Source organism: Danio aesculapii, chromosome 7 (genome assembly GCF_903798145.1).
Source record: "Danio aesculapii chromosome 7, fDanAes4.1, whole genome shotgun sequence".
NCBI classification, from domain to species: domain Eukaryota; kingdom Metazoa; phylum Chordata; class Actinopteri; order Cypriniformes; family Danionidae; genus Danio; species Danio aesculapii.
Window position 1 is genome coordinate 68,733,994 of NC_079441.1, and position 21,653 is coordinate 68,755,646.

General features: G+C 32.7%; 1 protein-coding gene across 2 annotated transcripts in view; it reads left to right on the forward strand.

The window, feature by feature from the left end:
• Window positions 1-892: 892 nt before the first annotated feature.
• The window catches only part of sec24d (SEC24 homolog D, COPII coat complex component), a 47,884-nt gene continuing 27,123 nt past the window's right edge, over window positions 893-21,653 (forward strand). For both annotated transcript variants that reach the window (XM_056462415.1, XM_056462416.1), the window contains exons 1-10: window positions 893-999; window positions 5,528-5,727; window positions 7,070-7,172; window positions 7,488-7,630; window positions 9,114-9,344; window positions 12,333-12,487; window positions 12,566-12,677; window positions 13,871-13,998; window positions 16,164-16,302; window positions 17,413-17,528. In XM_056462415.1, coding sequence (XP_056318390.1) covers window positions 5,577-5,727; window positions 7,070-7,172; window positions 7,488-7,630; window positions 9,114-9,344; window positions 12,333-12,487; window positions 12,566-12,677; window positions 13,871-13,998; window positions 16,164-16,302; window positions 17,413-17,528 — 1,278 coding nt within the window. In that variant the 5' untranslated portion in view covers window positions 893-999; window positions 5,528-5,576. The remainder of the gene's footprint in view (window positions 1,000-5,527; window positions 5,728-7,069; window positions 7,173-7,487; window positions 7,631-9,113; window positions 9,345-12,332; window positions 12,488-12,565; window positions 12,678-13,870; window positions 13,999-16,163; window positions 16,303-17,412; window positions 17,529-21,653) is intronic.

Consider the following 21,653-nt stretch of genomic DNA (forward strand, 5'->3'; position numbering starts at 1 on the left):
TGGTTTCTAAATAAAGTTCATTTAAAAAATAAAAAATTCAGCTTACACTGAGTATATTTGCATTTGTGTGTAAAAAGCTTTCCAATAAATGAATTTAGGTTTATAAGTTGAATAAAGGAATTGTCTGAATGTGCTGTTATAGCCTGGAAATCTGTCAGGGCTTCGAGAAAATCGCTTTGTTACTTTCGTCCCACGTTACTTTTATCCTCGCTATACCCTAACTAGATGTTAAGGTTGAGAAATACTTTTAAAATGAGTTGAATAGGCATGATATGTTTTTAAAATGTTGTAAGAATGATAAAAGTAGTCAAAAATCTACTTAGCAATCACATTTCCCCATGTTTGTTTATTTATTTATTTTATTTATGTTCTGTACTGTCTAAATTTATGAAAATAGCAATATTGCTTTATGTTATTAATGTATTTGCACATTTTATTTGAGTTTAATTATTGTTTTGTTGTTTGATTATTGCTGAAAATACTGTAAATAAAATGATTGGTATATATACTTTAGATAATGCAGCATTTCAGGCCACTGTGACTATATGACAACATGTCCCACTGCAAGTTTAGCCTAGTTAATTAAGATTGTAAGTCTCCACTGTGTATATACTGAATGCTGGGAAATGCTGCCAGCTAAAATAGTGAATTAGATGACTGTATACTGTCTATATTGTATAAGAATCACAGTATTACAACAGTAACATAATGTTTCTTCATAATGTTGACCAAAGTACGTTTAAAAACCCTACAATCAAGCTCATTTTAATCATAATATCATCTTCCTCTGAAAAGGCAGCCCAGAATGCCATTCGCTAATACGCACATCTGTATGCCTGCTGACGTGTAGTGGTTCCCTCCAGTGTGCGCATGCGCAGCACGGACGCGCCGTGACGCTGTGTACGCACACACCGGTGTTGTGCTAGAGTTTGACGTGGCACTTTCGGCACGCAATTCAACATCACCAGAGGAAATACGCGCTTCATCAATTTCTTTCAGGTAAGTATCTCTCATTTCGCTATTTACCAATAAACAAACACAACCTATAATGTCAAGGCAACCGTATTTCGAGTGTAGTCTGGAAGCGTCATTCTGTACACAGCTTTTGTAAGTTTATCATGACTGTCGGTTTCCGTGTGTAGCAGGAGATATTTCGTAACTTTGTATCACTGTGGTGACAGCTGGTGCACGCGCTTGCGTATCAATATATCGATCGTTTTCGTGGCGTGGACTCAAATGTTTCAATGTGGACTTTATTCAGTAAAGTCAGCTGGAATATAGGCTATTACAGGTCTGACTGTGACTGTCATAACGGTCTTTGACGTGGCAGTTCAGGGCAGTGGCTGAAACTGTACATTGACTATATGTGTATTACTCAAGTAACTCTATTATAGATTTACTTTACTAAATATAGTGAATGTATAGTTTACTGAGATCAATTTAATGCAAGAAATTAAAGGCCTCGTGAATAAATACTGACTTGATATCTCTACCGGGTCATCCGTGAAAGTCATCATTAGATTAAGACAAAACAGATTTTTTTTTACATTTAATAATCCAGAAAATTAATTTGTGAAAGTTTACAATTTTTTTAAAATTATTAATTATTCTTTTAACAACTTTGCCCATTATATGCCTTTAATTACTTCCAATGTTAATGTGTAAAAACAGTATTGACCTGTTTGTTAATCAGCTTCAAGAGTAAAATTATATTCTAGAAATCAATATCTATTTAAAATCAACACAAAGTAAGAATAACCTTTTAATTTAGGGGGAATTCCCTGCATGAACTACATTTTTAAATATAATGAATGTCTAAAAGTTAATGCTTTTACATGTAGTTCTGTACATTTATGTAGTTCTATAAGTTTATGCTGTTTTTGGGCCAGCTGTCTCACATGTGTCTCACTCAAGCGTCTCTATTATGGCATTACTGTACTAAATATCGTGTGCTGAAATATATAATTTAAATGCAAGAAATATTAAAGGCCTCTTGAAGAAAAACTGACTTGATATCTCAACCGGGTCATTCGTGACAGTCATAATTAGATGATGACCAAACGGATTTTAAAAACTTAATAATCAAAGACATTGCTTAATTAATTTGGGCAATTGTCTTTATAATCTTACGTTCATTAGTTATTATTTTGATAATTTTGCAAACTTTAGGCCGATCATTACTGCCTATGTTAATGATTATAATGTAAAAACAGTAACAACATGTTTGTTAATCAGCTTTAAGGGTAAGACGATGTTCTCGAAACAAAAATGATTTAAAATGAACACAAAGTAAGAATGTCCTTTTAATGTATGGGAAATTCCCGGCATGAACCACATTGTTAAAGTAAATAGTTAATGTCTAAAAGTTAATGCTTCATACTGTATGTAGATCTATAAGTTTAGTTTAGTTATAAGTTTAGGCCATTTTGGGCCAGCTGTCTTACATGTGTATCACTCAAGCATCTCTACTATGGCATTGCTGTATTAAATATTGTGTGGTGAAGTATATAAATTAAATGCAAGTAATATTAAAGGCTTTATGAAGAAGTACTGGCTTTATAAACCAACCGGGGTTATTCGTGACAGTTATTATTAGACAAAGACCAAATAGTGTTCAGATTTTATTTTTAGTTTAATAATGCAGAGGACATTGTTTATTATTTATTTGTTTATTAATATCATAATTTGTTTATGAATTTACATTTATTAGATTTTCCTCCCCCCCCCAATTCATCTTTTGTTCTATAGCGCTTTTACAATGTAGATTGTGTCAAAGCAGCTTAACATTGAAGTTCTAGTAAATTGAAACCGTGTCAGTCCAGTTTTCAGAGTTATTTTGATAACTTTGCAGACTTTAGGCCTATTATTACTGGCAATGTTGGTGATTGTAATGTAAAAACACTAACAACATGTTTGTTAATCAACTTCAAGAGTAAAAAAGCTATTTAAAATGAACACAAAGTAAGAATAAGCTATTAATGTATGGGGAATTTCCACATTTTTTAAAGATAATAGTTATTGTCTACAAGTTAATGGTTTAGTTTATGTACATTTATGTAGTTCTGTAAGTTTATGCTGTTTTTGGGCCATTTTGGGCCAGCTGTCTTACATGTGTATCACTCAAGCATCTCTATTATAGCATTACTGTATTAAATATTGTGTGTTGAAGTATATAATTCAAATGCAAGAAGTATTAAAGGCCTTTAAGAAGAAATACTGACTTGATATCTCAACCGGGTCATTCGTGACAGTCATTATTATTATTAAGATCTGGTACTAGTGTTTAGATTTTTTAAATTTTGTAATCCAAAGGACATTGCTTAGTATTTATTTGGGTAATTTTGCTTATAATTTTACATTTGCTAGTTGTTATTGCATTATTACTTTTACAGTGGTTTTTACCAATGAAATCACAGCAATTGTTTACAGATTCATAACCACTATTAAAGCTATATATTTTCAAGTAGCATACAGAGTTTAATAGCTCATGTACTGGAGGCTGATATATTAACATTGCATGATTTAATTACATATACGGATTTTAAATTGAACAGTTATTACAATGCTAGCCATTTCATTACTTTGGCCGTACATTACTGTATGCAAACCCGTGCATTTAAGTAATTTGAAAACTGAAAGCAATACTCAAACAATGGCATTAATATTTGTACCGGTATGTGTTATTGATTGTGTTATCTTAAAACTGCTGTTACTTTAGTCTAGTGACAAAGTTCTGATCACACGTGCGAGGGTTGAGCTAATGATATGGTAAAGATATTATTATCTTACCTTAATCAGCAAACTGCTTTCGACTTCATTCACTTCTTTTAAATGTTTTACTAACACAGCAAAGCAAATTATAATTATAATAAATTATAATATGAACTACACTACTATTCAATGTTTAATTTAGGTTACACTTGATTTTTAGCTTACTGATGTTGTTGCAGTTTAACTATTTATTTTATACTGGGTCATATTCATTAATTACATTTTAAATTTTAGTAAGTGCATACTGTGACAAGGACATCTTAAAATAAAGTGTTACCTAAATTTAAAGTTAATGTATTTTAATGTTTTTTTTAATGATAGTTTCATGGAATTACAAATATATTATTATTATATCTATTTAATATAAGCAGAAATTACACTGTAGCCAGATTTCTAAAGAAGAAATAATTTCAGAAATTAAAAGTACAGTAAGTAGAAGTAAGAAATAAAACTACATGTAAAAAATGAAAGTAGAATAATAAATAAAATTAAATTAAAAGTAGAACTGGGGGGCACTGTGGCTCAGTGTTTAGCACTGTTGCCTCACAGCAAGAAGGTCACTGGTTCGAGTCCCTGCTGGGCCAGTTTGCATTTCTGTGTGGAGTTTGCATGTTCTCCCTGTGTTGGCGTGGGTTTCCTCTGGGTGCTCCGGTTTCCCCCACAGTCCAAACACATGCACTATAGGTGAATTGAATGTGAATTGAATAAACTAAATTGGCTGTAGTGTATGAGTGTGTGTGAATGTGAGTGTCTATGGGTGTTTTCCAGTACTGGGTTGTGGCTGGAAGAGCATCTGCTACATAAAACATATTCTGGAATAGCTGGCGGTTCATTCCACTATGGCGACCTCTGATAAATAAGAGAATAAGCCGAAGAAAAATGAATAAATGAAGAACAAGAAAGAAATAATTATAAAGTGCTACTAAAATCACTGTAAAATCCAGTAAATAGCATCTCCTAGAAGTTAAAACTACGATAACTACATTCACGCTGCATTACAATGAACAAAGTACTTTTATTGTGATTAACACCTTTCGTGAATTTCATTTGCACAGAAGCATTTTTTACAGTTATTTAGATGACAAATACTGTTATTAAAAATATGATATTATGTTTTTTGTTTTTATTAACATGGATCTGAATGTTGAAGTTCCTTTTTTTCGTTTAAACCTAAATAAATAAGTGAAATGTCGCATTGCAAACTATTGCTTTTTAAGAAGGTGACGTATACAGTTGAAGTCAAAATGAATAGCCCCCCTGTGAAATTGTTATTCAAATATTTCCCAAATGATGTTTAACAGAGCAAAGAAATTTTCACAGTATTTCCTATAATATTTTTTATTCTGGAGAAAGTCGTATTTGTTTTATTTCGGCTAGGATAAAAGCAGTTTTTAATTTTTTTAAAAACATTAAGGTCAATATTATTAGCCCCCTTAAGCAATATTTTTTTTCCAATTGGCTACAGTGCAAACAACAACCTACCTAATTACCCTAACTTAACCTTATTAACCTAGTTAAACCTTTAAATGTCACTTTAAGCTGAATACTAGTATCTTGAAAACTATCTAGTCAAATATTATGTACTGTCATCATGGCAAAGAAATCAGTTATTAGAAATTAGTTATTATGTTTAGAAAAGTGTTCTCTGTTAAACAGAACTTGGGAAAACAATATAAAAGAATAACAATTTAACAGTAGGGTTAATAATTCTGACCTCAACTGGAAGTTCTAATTTAATCCCTTGCATTTCTTCCAGGTTACCTTTTGTTTGTGCCAGACTGGAATGAAAGAGGTATAACAGTAAGATGAGTCAGCAAGGTTATGTCGCCACCCCTCCATACTCCCAGGCCCAGGCTGGAATGGGGGGATACGCTGCTGGTTTCGGGAACCCCCCACCTCAGTCTCATTATGGGGCCTATGGATCTCCAGCACAGGGTTATTCAGCCCCTCCGACAGGTAAAATAAACCTGCTTTGGTTGTTTTCTTTTACTTGCATGTTTCATCTTGCTCTTATATTATACTGTAGCAATAATAAACTCTCAGCAAAGCCTCAGATGAACAATAACCGATAAGGAAACTGCTCTTCGTTATAGTTTTCCTCATAATACCTTTCCTTAAGCTATTGAAAGGCTGCTTGATTATGGCAAAAGTCATTATAATGATACTTTAATATGATTAAGATGGGCATTATAACCAAATTAAATAAAAAAAATTACTTATCCTGTTTAAATTTAATCAAGACATAACTGACTGCATTTATGTGAATACCTATGAACACATTGAACTGCTTTTCTTACATTTTCTGTCTTGTTTCTAGTCCAAATATCTAAAAAATGATAAATTGAGAATTATTTTCTAGACATGCAAAAAATATCGTCTTGTTTTGAGAAATAATATTCCAAAAAAGAAGTGAGTTTTTTTTCTTGAAACAAGCAAGATAATTTGTCAATGGGGTTAGCAGTATAATCTTATATTAAAATGAAAAAACTAGATTAAATTGCTCAGCACATTGGGGTGCAATTGCACTATTTAAAAAAAAATAAAAGCAACAGTATACAGTACAATCTTTGTTGTAATTTTATTGTGATTTATTCATAATCACTTTAAGCCAAAATTAAAATTTGAGTAATTGCAGAAAAGCGGTGTCTATTATTGGCATTGGTATATATATATATATTTTAATGTTTTTCTAATATAATAATAATTATGTAATATTTTGTCTAATGTGATTTTTGTGCTGGTACGTTGACTGATTATTATTATTATTTTTATTTTTTCGGGGATTTTCACCTTTATTTGATAGGACAGTAGAGAGTATTGACAGGAAAGTGTGGGGAGCAGAGAGAGGGGAAGGATCGGCATAGAACCGTGAGGCGGGAATCGAACTCGGGTCGCCGTGAGCACAGGAGTGCATGTGTCGACGCACTAATCACTACACCACTGGCGCCGACTGACTGATGATTTTTATGACGTTTAATTAACATTAGTCATTGCACTATTTTAAACCTCGTTTAGACTGTCGGCACAAATCTGATTTTTTTTTTTGGTCCAAATCCAATTGGTATCTAAATATTTTAGATGGTCCGAACAACAACAAACAAATAAAATGAACACATGAACATGGGTTTTTTTTTTTTATCTGTTCCGAGTTGAATGTGTTTTTTGTTATTTGAATATTGACTTTCTCTGTATTATCATTTAGCATACATGTATTGTTAAAACAGTTATTACATAGCCTTAGTACTCTGTTATTTTCATAAAGTGGCTACAAATTCTGTAATTTATTTTAATTCTTCAGGTGTGCTTAAACCTCCTGCCTCCTCTCCTTCTGGGATGCCTCCACCACCCGTATCCAGCCAGTATGGCACTAACATTCAGCAGAACGGTGCCCATCCACACAGGTAAAAATTAATTCACTATAGACCATTTCAATGTGGTGATATCATTGGCCCCTGTACATTTCCTGCTTGTTATCAGACTATTTTAAAACTTTAACAGGAGGCAATTCAATCATAACTTAAAACAGCTATCATAACATTATTTATTAATTTGTGGCTCTTTTTGGATTATCAAAATCTATAGAAATTAAAAATGTAAAACAGGAAATATGCTGGGACCATTGTTTTTGTTTACATCCCTCAAAATGGTCTATAATGAAACAGTGTAGAAAGTTCTTTTACTGTATTGTGTTTAATGCATATTTGTGCTTCCTTCAGTTTCCCTCCTCCAGTTTCTTCATCTCCTTCCATGTCTCCTTATGGCCAGCCTCCTCCAAGTGCTTTTCATAGTATGGCACAAGCCCCGCCTCCAACTCAGCAGCTGACCAATCAAATGAGTGCCATGAATATTGCAGGATACGGTAAGCAGGGTGTCCGTGAGGTCTTAATGTTTTGAAATATACAAAATTTCAACAACAAAAATTTATGCATTAAGGCCACGTTTACACTGTCAGGTCTTGGTGCCCAATTCTGATTTTGTTGCCTATATCTGATTGTTTTTACACATACTTTTAATTGTGACCCATATCTGATTCATGCGTTTACACTTCCCATACAATTTACGATGTCGCGTATGCGTAAAGGCGGGTTTTAGCATCTGCGCCACTCTAGCCACGATGGAAGAAATTATCTTGCTTTTACATCTGCGAAATATACGACATTCCACCATTCAGAGGAATTTTTGGGGATGAGAGAGATCTCAGGTCTGGTGGGAGCAAACTGTGGCGGGCTTTAATGAGGAGCAGTGGGTCCGAAATTTTAGGATTTTAGGTTATGTAGTAGGCGTATATGACTATGTGAAGACAGAATAATGAGCAGGGTAGGATGTCATCCCTATCGGTTGTGTTTCATATTGAATAGTCTAGGAACTATTATTGAACTATTAACGAGAGCTGTTTATTCGTTAGGAAAATTGACCAAACTACGGTCTCTGTTTGTCTGTTATTTCTCTTTATAATGAAAACAGATCTACTTGAAAGTGACAGAATGTTTAATTGCTCCTGAGGACTTGAAACCCACAATCAATTTGTACATAAAGGAAACATGGCAAAGAGAATGGGACAACTGCATAAATTATAAATTACATGAAATTAACCTGAAAACAAATGAAAGACATTTAGCAAATTATAATTTTGAGACCAGGCATGATCAAACTGTCTATACTAGATGTCGAATTGGACATTCTAGGTTGACACATTTATATTTACTGAATAACGAGGCACCACCTAAATGTAATTCCTGCTAGGCTGCTCTTACCCTAAAACATATTTTGTAGGAATGTGGAAGTGTTAATACCATTAGACAATTTTTTTTAAAGAGAGTACTTTGATGGACATTTTAAAAAAGGTACCATCAGGAAGAATCTTAAATTATTTATTAAAAATTGAACCGAAAAATCATATTTACTTTGAATATATTTTTGTGTGAATTTTATTTATTTGTATTTTATATATTTGTCTAAGTACCTTTTTATTGTAATACGAATTTGTTTTTATCATGTAATATTTTATGTATATCTATTTTGCCACAAAATAGCCATAAGTTGCTGAAGTGGAAGTAAATGAATAATAAATAAATAAATAAATAAATAAATTCTCTTTATAATGTAAAGCATACAATGCATAATTCTAGTCAACGGCTATATATGAGAAAGTCTTACCTCTGATTTATATTTGATGATGGCATCTGTGAGTGTCACCGTTTAAAATTAAAGCGCACCTTTTCACTTTTATCCTATTCATAATCATCTTAAAAAGTCCTATATTTGTCTTGGGTAACCCTGGGTAGGTTAAGTTCTTTTAAAGCAAATCAACTTATTTTATGCCCTTGCTTCCTGATTTTTAGGTCAAAGGCCTGTGCAGTCTCCCTCAAACTCAGCACCACAACACTTTCAAACTTCACCACCTCCACCTGTGATGGGGCATCCACCGCTTTCTCCACCAGGACAGCAGCCGTCTCCTTTAGGATCTCCTCAACCGATGGCCACAATGGGATCTATGCCAGCTCCAGCAATGGGAATGTCTGGCCCTCCTGGACCAGTAGGCCACCAGCCACAAGGATATCCACAGCAACCAGGTAAAAACCGAGATTTTTTTTTTGTGGTTGTGAAAAGGAAATTATTTTAAGTGTTTACAATTTAAAAGTAAACCTTTTTTTATGTTGATGTACCTTTTTCGATTTTTAAAACCTTTTATTCTCCTGGTTATAATGATAATTAAATGCTTATAATGATTAATAAGATTTTTTTTTTTTTTAACTATCTTATGGTCGCTTTTCTATTTGATCGAAAATATATTAAAACATTAAAAATGTGAAATATTATAACAGTTTAAAAGAACTGTTTTCTTTTAGATTGTACTGTATTTTAAAATACATTTAATTTCTGGTAGCTGAACTTTTAGCATCTTTACTCACAAAATAGAATATGATATAGAATTTAAATGACTGTCGATAATTCATGTATCCAGATAATGATACGACCACCGATATTTCATCCATCACTAAACTAATTTTGCTATCAGACAGATAATGATAATAATAGAAATAGCATTTATCAGCCGATATTGACACAGCAGCTATTATTTCATGCTTTTCTAAACTAATTTTGTTATCGGACAAATAAGAAAAATCTTAAAAATAGCATTTATCGTCCGATATTGATATGACCGACGATATTTCATGCATCCCTAAATTAATTTTGTTATCAGACCAATAACAATGATAAAAACAAACAGCATTTATTGGCTAATATTGATATGACAATATATCATTCATTACTAATGTAATTTTTTTAAAAGACAAATAATGTTAATTTTTAAAAAGAGCAATTATCGGCCGATATTGATATGGCCACCGATATTTCATGCATCCCTAAACTAATTTTGTTATCAGACCAATAACAATGATATAAACAAACAGCATTTATAGACTAATATTGATATGACAATATATCATTCATCACTAATGTAATTTTGTTATCAGACCAATAACAATAATATTAAAAATAGCATTTATCGGCCGATATTGAAATGTCAGCCGATATATTTTATGCATCCTTAAACTAATTTTGTTATCCGACTGATAACGATGATGTAAACAAAAGCATTTATAGACTAATACTGATATGACAATATATCATTCATCACTAATGTAATTTTGTTATCAGACCAATAACAATAATATGAAAAGTAGCATTTATCGGCCGATATTGATATGGCCACTGATATTTCATGCATCCCTTAACTAATTTTTTTATCAGACAAATAACATTAATTTTAAAAATGGCATTTATCGGTCAATATTGATATGGCCGCCGATATTTCATATATTCCTTAGCTAATTTTGTTATCAGACTGCTAACAATGATATAAACTAACAGCATTTATTGGATAATATTGATATGACATTATATAATTCATCACTAATGTAATTTTGTTATCAGACCAATAACAATAATATTAAAAATAACATTTATCGGCCGATATTGATATGGCCACTGATATTTCATGCCTTCCTAAACTAATTTTGTTATCCGACTGATAACGATGATATAAACAAATAGCATTTATTGGCCAATATTAATGTGGCAATGTATCATGCATCACTAGACTAATTTTGTTATCAGACAAATAATGTTAATTTTAAAAATAGCATTTATCGGCCAATATTGATATGGCCACCGATATTTCATGTATTTCTTAACTAATTTTGTTTTCAGACCGATAATGATATAAACAAACAGCATTTATTGGCTAATATTGATATGACAATATATCATTCATCACTAATGTAATTTTTTTTATATAAGACAAATATTGTTAATTTAAAAAAAATTGCATTTATTGGTCGATATTGATATGGCCACCGATATTTCATGTATTTCTTAACTAATTTTGTTTTCAGACTGATTATGATATAAACAAACAGCATTTATTCGCTAATATTGAAATGACAATATATCATTCATCACTAATGTAATTTTTTTTATATAAGACAAATAACGTTAATTTTAAAAATAGCATTTATCGGCCGATATTGATATGGCCACCGATATTTCATGACTAATTTTGTTTTCAGACCGATTATGATATAAACAAACAGCATTTATTGGCTAATATTGATATAACAATATATCATTCATCACTAATGTAATTTTTTTTTTATATAAGACAAATAACGTTAATTTTAAAAATAGCATTTATCGGCCGATATTGATATGGCCACCGATATTTCATGTATTCCTTAACTAATTTTGTTCTCAGACCGATAACAATTATATAAACAATCAGCATTTATTCGCTAATATTGAAATGACAATTTATCATTAATCACTAATGTCATTTTGTTTTTAGCCCAATAACAATAAGATTAAAAATAGCATTTATCGGCCGATATTGATATGTCTGCTGATATTTCATGCATCCCTAAACTAATTTTGTTATCTGACTGATACCGATAATATAAACAAATAGCAATATTAATATGGCAATGTATCGTGCATCACTAGACAAATTTTGTTATCAGACAAATAACATTACTTTTTTAAAAATAGTGTTTATCAGCCGATATTAGTATGGCCACAGATATTTCATGTATTCTTAAGTAATTTTGTCAGACCGATAATATAATAAATGATAATATAAAAAATAGCATTTATTAGCTGATATTGACATAGCTATATATTATGCATCTCTAAAGTAATTTTGTTGTCAGACCAATAACAATAATATAAAAAATATAGCATTTATCAGATGATATTAATATGGCCTCCAATATTTCATGCATCCCTAAAATAATTTTGTCATTAGACTGATAACGGTAATATATAAAATAGCATTTATTAGCTGATATTGATATGGCCGCCAATATTTCATGCATCACTAAACTAAGCTCAAAACAATACAGCAGCATTGACTCAACCAATGGTGTGAATTTGCATCAATTTTGTTTGCAAAAGCCTAATATTTTCACTACTGTTTGTAAATGGAGAAATTACACACTTCACCTCTGCCCGCAAAACGCTTACAACCATCAATAACTGTTATTTTTGCCTGTGATCTAAAGGGAGCCCGATGGGTGGCCCGTATGGTGCACAAATGGCAGGACCACAGATGGCAGGACCACAAACGGGCACTTTCCCAGGAGGCTTTCCTGGAGGACCAGCACAAATGGCAGGCCCTCCTCAGAAGAAGCTGGATCCGGACTCGATTCCTAGCACGGTAATGCCACGATATGGTTTACAATATGTCATCACCCTATGCACACTTCAGAGTGAGACACTAAGTTGTTTCTTTCAGACGCAAATGATTGAGGATGACCAGGCTAAAAGAGGAGGTCAGGTGTACGTCACAAACATCAGAGGTCAGGTGCCTCCTCTGGTCACCACAAATTTCACTGTACAGGACCAAGGTGAGCTTAATACTTTATACTCTTAATATGACCATATTAACATACACAAGTCAAAATTATTAGATTTTTTTTTTCTTTTTCAAATATTTCCCAAATTATGTTTCACAGAGCAAGGAAATTTTCACAGTATGTCTGATAATATTTTTTCTTCTGGAGAAAGTCCTTTATTTGTTTTATTTTGGCTAGAATGAAAGCAGTTTTTTATTTTTTAAAAACTATTTTAAGGTCAATATTATTAGCCCTTTTAAGCTATATATTTTTTCGATAGTCTACAGAACAAACCATCGTTATACAAAAACTTGTCTAATTACCCTAACCTGCCTAGTTCACCTAATTAACCTAGTGAAGCCTTTAAATGTCACTTTAAGCTGTATAGAAGTGTTTTAAAAAATATCTAGCCAAATATTATTTACTGTCATCATGGCAAAGATAAAGTAAATCAGTTATGTGAAATGTGTTGAAAAAACCTCCTTTAAACAGAAATTGGGGGAGAAAATAAACAGGAGGGGTAATAGTTCTGACTTCAACTGTATGTATGTATGTATGTATGTATGTATGTATATACATATATGTATATACATACATATATGTATATACATACATATATGTATATACATACATACATACATACATACAAATACATATATATATATATATATACATATTATATACATATACATATTATATACACACACACACACACTAGTCATAACAAACACAGTGCACATATTAACACAGTCAACTACGGGTAAATACTTGGAGTATGATCACATTGTTTGGGGTTACTAAACGGTCAGTCTATTCTAATCTAAAAAATGAAGGAAGAAGTCCCAAATCTTGTAAAATGTGTGCAATTTTTTTGTTGTTTGATTAAATCTTTCCATTGCTATACAAGAAGACATTTCCTTAATCCAGAGTGACAAAGATGGACCATGAATATTCACATACAGTGAATGGAAATCATGCGCTTCGCATGCAATAGACACAGGTTTACAAACTTCTGTTCATATGTTTTCAGAGATGAGGCAGATGGGAAAAGACCAAAATCTGTTGAGAAAAAGCTTATTTCCGTAAAAAAAAAAGAAATTGCTGAAAAAATATACAGGGGGGCTAATAATTCTGACTTTAAATGTGCAGTGTCTTTTTAATGATGTACATGTTTACTTAATTTTAATTTTGATTTTCGTTTTAAGGGAATGCCAGCCCGAGGTTCATGCGATGCACAACATATTCTTTCCCTTGCACTGCTGACCTTGCAAAGCAATGCAAAGTGCCTTTGGCTGCCATTATCAAACCCTTCGCCACTGTGCCCAAAAATGAGGTAGGCTTGATTTACAAAGAATTCCGTTTTTTCCCTTTTATTATGTTTACATTTATTAATTTTTTAGATATGCTTTGCAAATTAGTAATATTACATGAGTGAATGCATAAGTTTTGCATATTGTATATTGTAAAAACATTATTAGTTGTATGAAGTATAGAAATAATAAACTTGGATATCTTTTGGACCCACTTATTTAGGGCTTAATTACTTTATATATTGTCTGTGAAATAGTATTAAAGTGCTGAGTGTAATTATAGTAATATAATAATAATAATAATAATAATGATAATTTTTTTTCCTAATTTCTTCTGCTGCTTGTTTGTCACACATTTAAATATATTGGTAATTATACATTTGTAATGCTAAAGTAGCAATTAAGGGCACATTTTAAAAGTGTACTAAATATGAAACATGATGGTGTACTTTCTCTGGACACTTAAGTAGCTTTTAATCTTATTAATAATAAATCCTGTTCTCTATTATAATTTTGCGCTTCTGTAATTTTGTATTTTAAGTGCAAAAAATTATTTAACCTTCAATAAACGCTTTTTAAAAGTAAAAATATGATTGTTTTTCTCATTGTGAATTCTGGTTTTTAAATGTTAGTATGGACAATCAACCAACAAACCAACCAGTCAACCAATTAATCAATCAGTGCTTAAAACCCAATGAACCTTCAGTGATATGCAAGTAATGATAGGCTAGAGTTATCATTGCTCTTTTTTTAATATAACAAATAATGTTAATGACCATTGACTTCACTGTTGTGGTTGGAAAATGGTACTTTTGGAATAGGTTCAAGGTCTAATTCATGTGTGTCCCCTCAGTTTATCATGTCACTAGTTTAACATAGTGGTTTTGGTAACTTGTTTAACTCTAGAATCTCTCATTCACTTGCGCTTCAACATTTTGCTTCAGAGCCTTTTTAGGAAATGTTAGTTTTGTCCTGGGAGACTTATTACTTTAAGTTCAGTCTCCAAGGAAGATGTTAGGGGAATTTGTTTTTGTACTCTGACATATTGTAAGACACATTTGTAAGATCTGTGTCATAAATTAATGCATTCATAATGCTTGCTTGATTTCATCTTATTTAAAAAATAAGTAAATTCACCTGACTATAATGTCAAATCAAGAGTTGTATTAGCAATGGGTCAAGTTTACAGTTTTACAATTTTTAAGTGTTTAAATTAATTTATTTTTTTAAATAAATTTCTCACACTCACAGGGGCTTCATTCATTTGAATAAAAATACAGCTAAAATGCTGTCACTGGACACACGGATACTTGTAAATTACTTTGATTGATGGATAATATGAATAGGATGGATGATAAGATGGATAGGATGGATTAATAGAATGGATGGATGGATAAGATGAATGGGATATATGAAGAAGATGGATATGATGGATGGATTAATAAAATGGATGGATGGATTGATTAGATAGATGGAGCTTTCAGCGATTGTATGGATGGATAAGTTGGATAGATAGATGTATGGATAAATATATGGATGGATGGATTAGATAGATGGATAAGGTAGATAGATGGCGCTTTCAGCAATTGAATGGATTGACAGGATGGAAAAGATGGATAGATAGATGGATGAATAAGATAGATGAAGCCTATAGCAAATGGATGGATATGAAGAGAGGATGCATAAGATGGGTAGGGTGGATGGATGGATGGTTAAATAAAATATAAGGATGGATAAATAAAATGGATAGATAGATAGATTGATTGGAGAGATTGATAAGATGGATAGATGGAGCTTTCAGCGATTGGATCGATGGATTGATGGATAATTAAAATATATAGATGGATTGATGAAATGGATGGATGGATGGATTAGATAGATGGAGCCTTCAGTGATTAGATGGATGGATAGATGGATGGATGGATAAGATGGATAGATAAGATAGATAGGATGGATAAATAAATAAAATAGAAAGACAATAAATGGATACAATGGATGGATGGATGGATGGAAAGAAAGAGAAAAAAATGTGCTAATACCAAGCATTTAAATGTTATTGTTTGTGTAACTACATACAGTATAAACATCTTGCAAACTGTGAATGCTAAATACATTGTGAATGTTTCAGTAAAGATATAAGGACTTTGTATTGTTTTCTTTCTCTCCATCTTCTGCTTGTTTCCTATAGACTCCTCTGTACATTGTAAATCATGGAGAGACTGGACCAATCCGCTGCAACCGCTGCAAGGCCTACATGTGTCCTTACATGCAGTTTATTGACGGAGGACGGCGCTTCCAGTGCAGCTTCTGCAGCTGCGTTAATGAAGGTCAGCTCAGGCCTCAGACTACTGAATTTTTTTTTGTGTAGATTTGCTCTTGACATTGATGGAGATTTAAGAATGCAGCACTCAACTGTCCAATCACAAGCTCTCTTTCTCACTTTTGAAAACTTGAATAAGCCTAATACACTTGAATAAATCAAAAATTTGACTGATTTCAATGTAAATTTGGATTTTGGGTGGGATGCAGATAGCTGGAAAGGGAGTGTGATGTGGCATAAAAATCTTTAGTTTATCTCAGCTGAATTGAAACTGAATTTCGATTAATTGCACAGTCCTAGTTATCATCATGATGATGAACTCATTCAGTATGAACATGGATGTTTTTAGAAATGTATCCCCAGGAAGAATTTTAAGATATTAAAAAAATCGTATCTAATTTTTTAATGTACATTTCTGTCATTTTTATGTATTTATTTAGTTTTGTCTTATGTCTTGTTGAATAATGAAGTTATTATTATTATTATTATTATTATTATTATTATTATTATTATTATTATTATTATTAAATATTTTTATCTGAAATAATCTTGCCATGAAATAGCCGTAAATTACTGATGTGGCAATAAATAAAAAAAATAAACAACTAAATTTGCAGTGAACTTGACTTTAAGTGTCTTGCACTTTTCTTTGAAAAAAGTCACCTATTTTTGCTGCCATCCTCACCTGCCTTGTGTTACATAAATCACACCTCGCATAAAACTGGAACTATTTTCAACTGCTTGCTTTTTATATATGGAAAATTAATCCCGCATCACAAAAAAAAACCTGCTTGGGTTCTTTTCCTCATTGAGGGAATGCAGAAGTCCACAGCCAATCGCACTCCATGTGTTTGGTGGAAAAGAGAATTGGATTTAACCCTTTCTGCACATCTAAGTTAAAGAAAGTTGGAGCATTTTTTGTTTTTGAGGAGATTAAAATATTATTGGGACAATTTAGTAATCAGTGGATATTTCTGGGCACATGTCACCTCCATTCATGCTAATTCTATGCCCTTGGGGTAAACTGTGTTTCCAGTAAACATACAGTATAAATTTATTTGTGTGGATGCAATCATACAATAGCTAACTAAAAGAGTTTGTGTTTCCTCTGTTGTAGTTCCAGTGCATTATTTCCAGCATCTGGACCATATGGGGAGAAGAATGGATCTGTATGAGAGACCAGAACTGTCTTTGGGCTCGTATGAGTTTTCCGCCACTTTGGATTATTGCAAGGTAACCACATTCACAACATCCTATTATGCTTTTCATGCTTTTTTTCTTAGTTGTTGTGAATTTTTTCCTTGCTGTTTGAGCATGAAAGCAAATTTTTTTTAAATATTTATTTTATTTGTAACAGTTAAAAAGCACAAACTCAGTCTAGTGTGTTATTCTATCATTAGCCCCATTTACATATACACCTTTATATCATACCAATTCCTTAGTTTTAACATGCTTTGATTTGAATAAGTGGTCAATATTGGCATCAGAAATAAATGTCTTGAAGGGGGCGGGGCTTATTAAACACTAGAGAGAATCTGATTGGTCAGAAGATTTGATAAAAACTGAAGTACAGTTGAAGTCACAATTATTCGCCCTCCTGTGAATTTTATTTTTCAAATATTTCCCAATTGATGATAAAAAGAGCAAGGAAATTTTCACAGTATTTCCTATAATATATTTTTTTCTGGAGAAAGTCTTATTTGTTTTATTTCAGCTAGAATAAAAGCAGCTTGTAATTTTTTAAAAAGCATTTTAAGGTCAATATTATTAGCCCCCTTAAGCAATATTTATTTTCGATAGTCTACAGAACAAAACACTGCTATACAATGACTTGCATAATTAACCTAGCTTGCCTAATTAACCAAATTAAGCCTTTAAAAGTCAATTTAAGCTAAATACTAGTATCTTGAAAAACATTTAGTAAAATATTATGTCCACAATTTTTATTTCATGGGGACTTACTGTATATACAAAATAATATTGTAATTGATATCAATAAAATTAGCTTCTCATACAGGGTTAACAGATCATATTTGATTTAAGCAGCGCTTCACCAACAGAATCTTTTTTAGAAATGTAGTGATTAACAAGTATGTAGTGTAGTTTATTAGGTACTGTGTGTTTTGTCCAAACGCGGTCGACTTGCCCCAGGAAACAGCTGAGAAAGGTTTCATTCTTGGCAGTCGCATTGCATATTTTATTTGTCCGTATTCAATACCATCCTCAGAATGAACATGCGATCTTTTGACAATAACTCTCTGATATAGTATAACACTTTTATTTGATGTTTTGTGGTTATCGTTCATGATACATTTGTTTGACCTGAGCAGTTTAACTGTCCACTGATGAAACATTTGTAAATCATTGTTTGACCTCTTTCTAATTGGACTGTACCAAAATTTCAGTATTTGTACCAATACCTGTGAAAATACACGGTTTTCTGTACCAATTTTGTAGAAAAAATTACAAAAACAGAGTAATTCAACAATATACCATTTTTATTATTTAAATTGATCAACATTTAAATAGTTTAAAGGGTAATCAAAGACATTTCTTAAAATATTTTTTAAACGTGACTAAATTGCAATTAAAAAATATTGTATACGTTACTCCCAGAAAAAGGAGCATTGTTACTATTAATATTGTACACATACACCAAAAATGTATTTATAGAGACAGAGTATGAATCGCATTTAATTTGTCAAAGTTCTTTATCAGAACAAGATAAATAATACAAATCTGAAAATAAGTAGCTATGTATTACAATTATAATTTCGTAATAAACAATCTAGACCTATAGAGTACTTCTATGGTCCGATAAGCCTAGACGAATCTATTTAAAATGAATCTACATCTCTCATTTAGCAGAAAAACTTTTATTCGTGTTATTTATTATGATAACAAAGCCTTTTACTTCACAAGTGTTCCATGTAAATCATCCCATCTTACAAAAATGTGTCGGCGTGTTGGGGCAGGGCTCACATTAGCTGGCACAGAGTAGCCTACATCTGAACATTTCAGTTCAGCAGTACTTCTATATATCTGTGTCTGCATGTTCTTATATGAAGAGATTGCAACTGTGTAGCTTCGGAAATTGCATCTAGACCAAGCTGACTAGGTCTTTATTACTACCGGTACATAGTCGATGTGAAGTCAAAATTTTCAATGGTTATTTTGATAGCTCACATTCTTATTCTTAAAGTGAATAATTAATCCGTTCAAGTTAATCCACTGAAAAAGTAGTTTCTTTTGGTAATCCTCAATCAAAGACTGACCATTTGCTTTCACGTGTGGAGTGACGGTCCTTCTGTTGATGTCAACCTGAAGGTTTTCATAGAAACTGCATGTTAATTCCCCATCTTACTGTTAGTTTGCTATGAGGGGATAATGCACACGTCATTCGAACACTACTGCTGGAATGCACCCCCTTGAGGCAGTCGCACAGAATTATAATATTTTGAATACTTATTTATAAATAGAAATGTTTTTTAATATAAACTTTTTTTTCTGGTTCAAAAAATAGCGAAAAAGCTACTATTCTCATCGCGCGCGTACTGATCTGCTTGGACAACACTGGAATACATCACATCCGGTCGGCCGGTCGCATACAGTCTAGTCGCAGGAGTTCAAATAATTTTCTGCATGCGGAGATGATCAGAACTCCACGCAGCTCCCAGACTACTCTCCATTGGAAATGAATGACTTCCGGTCGCTTGCCGTGTGCAGTGGAAAGGCGGCTTTACCGTTAGTTTGCTATTCGGGTATGATGCACAATAGAAAGCCCCGCCCCCTACTTAATGTTCAGTTTCAGTTTAATGTACGTCAACATACTGAAATAAAAGTCTCAACAACTTCCGGTTCACGCAGACTTTAAAGTCAATGTGAAATCAAAAAGTGCAATATTTCATTTTGGTTTTTTTTGGTAATCCATGCAAGTTACTCCACTGAGTTGCTTCTGAGTTTGGAGTGGCAGTCCTTCTCTCTTGACGTCAATTTGACACTTTTAACCACGCCCATCTTAACATTAGTTTGCGTACATTTTGGCCATAGAAGCTGGAATGGTGTGAAACTCAAACAATCAATCTACCAAACCATTAGTTTGCTATGAGGAGATGATGCACAAAAAGAAAGTCCCACCCCTACTCAATATTCTGATCCAGTTGGAAGTTCATCTCTTCTGGTTCACGTGGAATTGAAGAAAAACTGGTACCTTATTATTAAAAAAAAAAGGTAAAACTTTATTTTGATGGTCCATTTGAGTATTATTAGACTGTCTGCTTAATATCTGCTGATACGCTCCTTCAACAGACATTAAACTGACTGTAAGAAGCTTTGCAAGTATATGTCAACTTGCCCTAACCCTAACCCCAACCCTAACCCCAACCTAACAGTCTACTTATAATCTATTGAGACCCGGTACTGAAGTACTGGCACTTAATTTCCGATAGTGCGTATGTAACTTTGAGATCTGTTATTTTTCCAATCAACACAATATTAGGCATTCATAAACGACTATAAATGTTGCAGACATTCACTGATGCTTGTGAAGATTAGCATGAAGAAACAGAGTGTAAAGTTTAGAAACTTCTGATGAAATTTGAATCTTCTCACGGTTCAGGGCGAAGAGTTTATAATCTCAAATTAACTTGATTTCAGTTCAGTTATCAGACTTTCCAAAAGACCCTTGACACATTTTTGGCCCCAGTCGGTGCCTGGGTTCCTCATCTCAGCCTGACACCATAATCTGCTTTATGAGTTCATGTTTTGCTCAGATTTTTATTAATATTTGACAATCGACCCCTGCGGTGCTTAATAAAATCATCCCAGCTGATCTGTACTGCATACTGTTCACTGTTCAATAACAGCAAGGGCTGTTTACCTTCATTCTGCTGCTCACAGTGTTGTGTTATTGCACTTTATTACACTGCTGTCTGAAATACTTGCTCTGATTGGTCAGTCGCGACATTACAAGGTATGTTATTCCCAGATAACAACCGCTAAATAATATGGAAACTTCCAATCACCTTGACTATCACTGAAAACGTTCACATCCATTTACTTACATCCATAATTATGTGTATCTTCTCGCCTGTAACGCAATAGTTTGTGACTGTTTGGTGCCATCTTGTTAATGACTAATACTCAAATGGTTTTGCTTCTGTCAGCTTTGATTTTTTAAAAAATGTTTGGTGCCATCTTGTGACTGAAATGCGCAGGTTAGTGTTTCAGCTCCGCTCAGCCAGTTTAGTTTCTGTGAGCTTTGCATTTTGAATGTTTGGTGCCACCTTGTGACTGAAAAATGTGCAGGATAGTGTATGCTCCATCAGCTGAACTCAGCCGATTTAGTTCCTGTCAGCT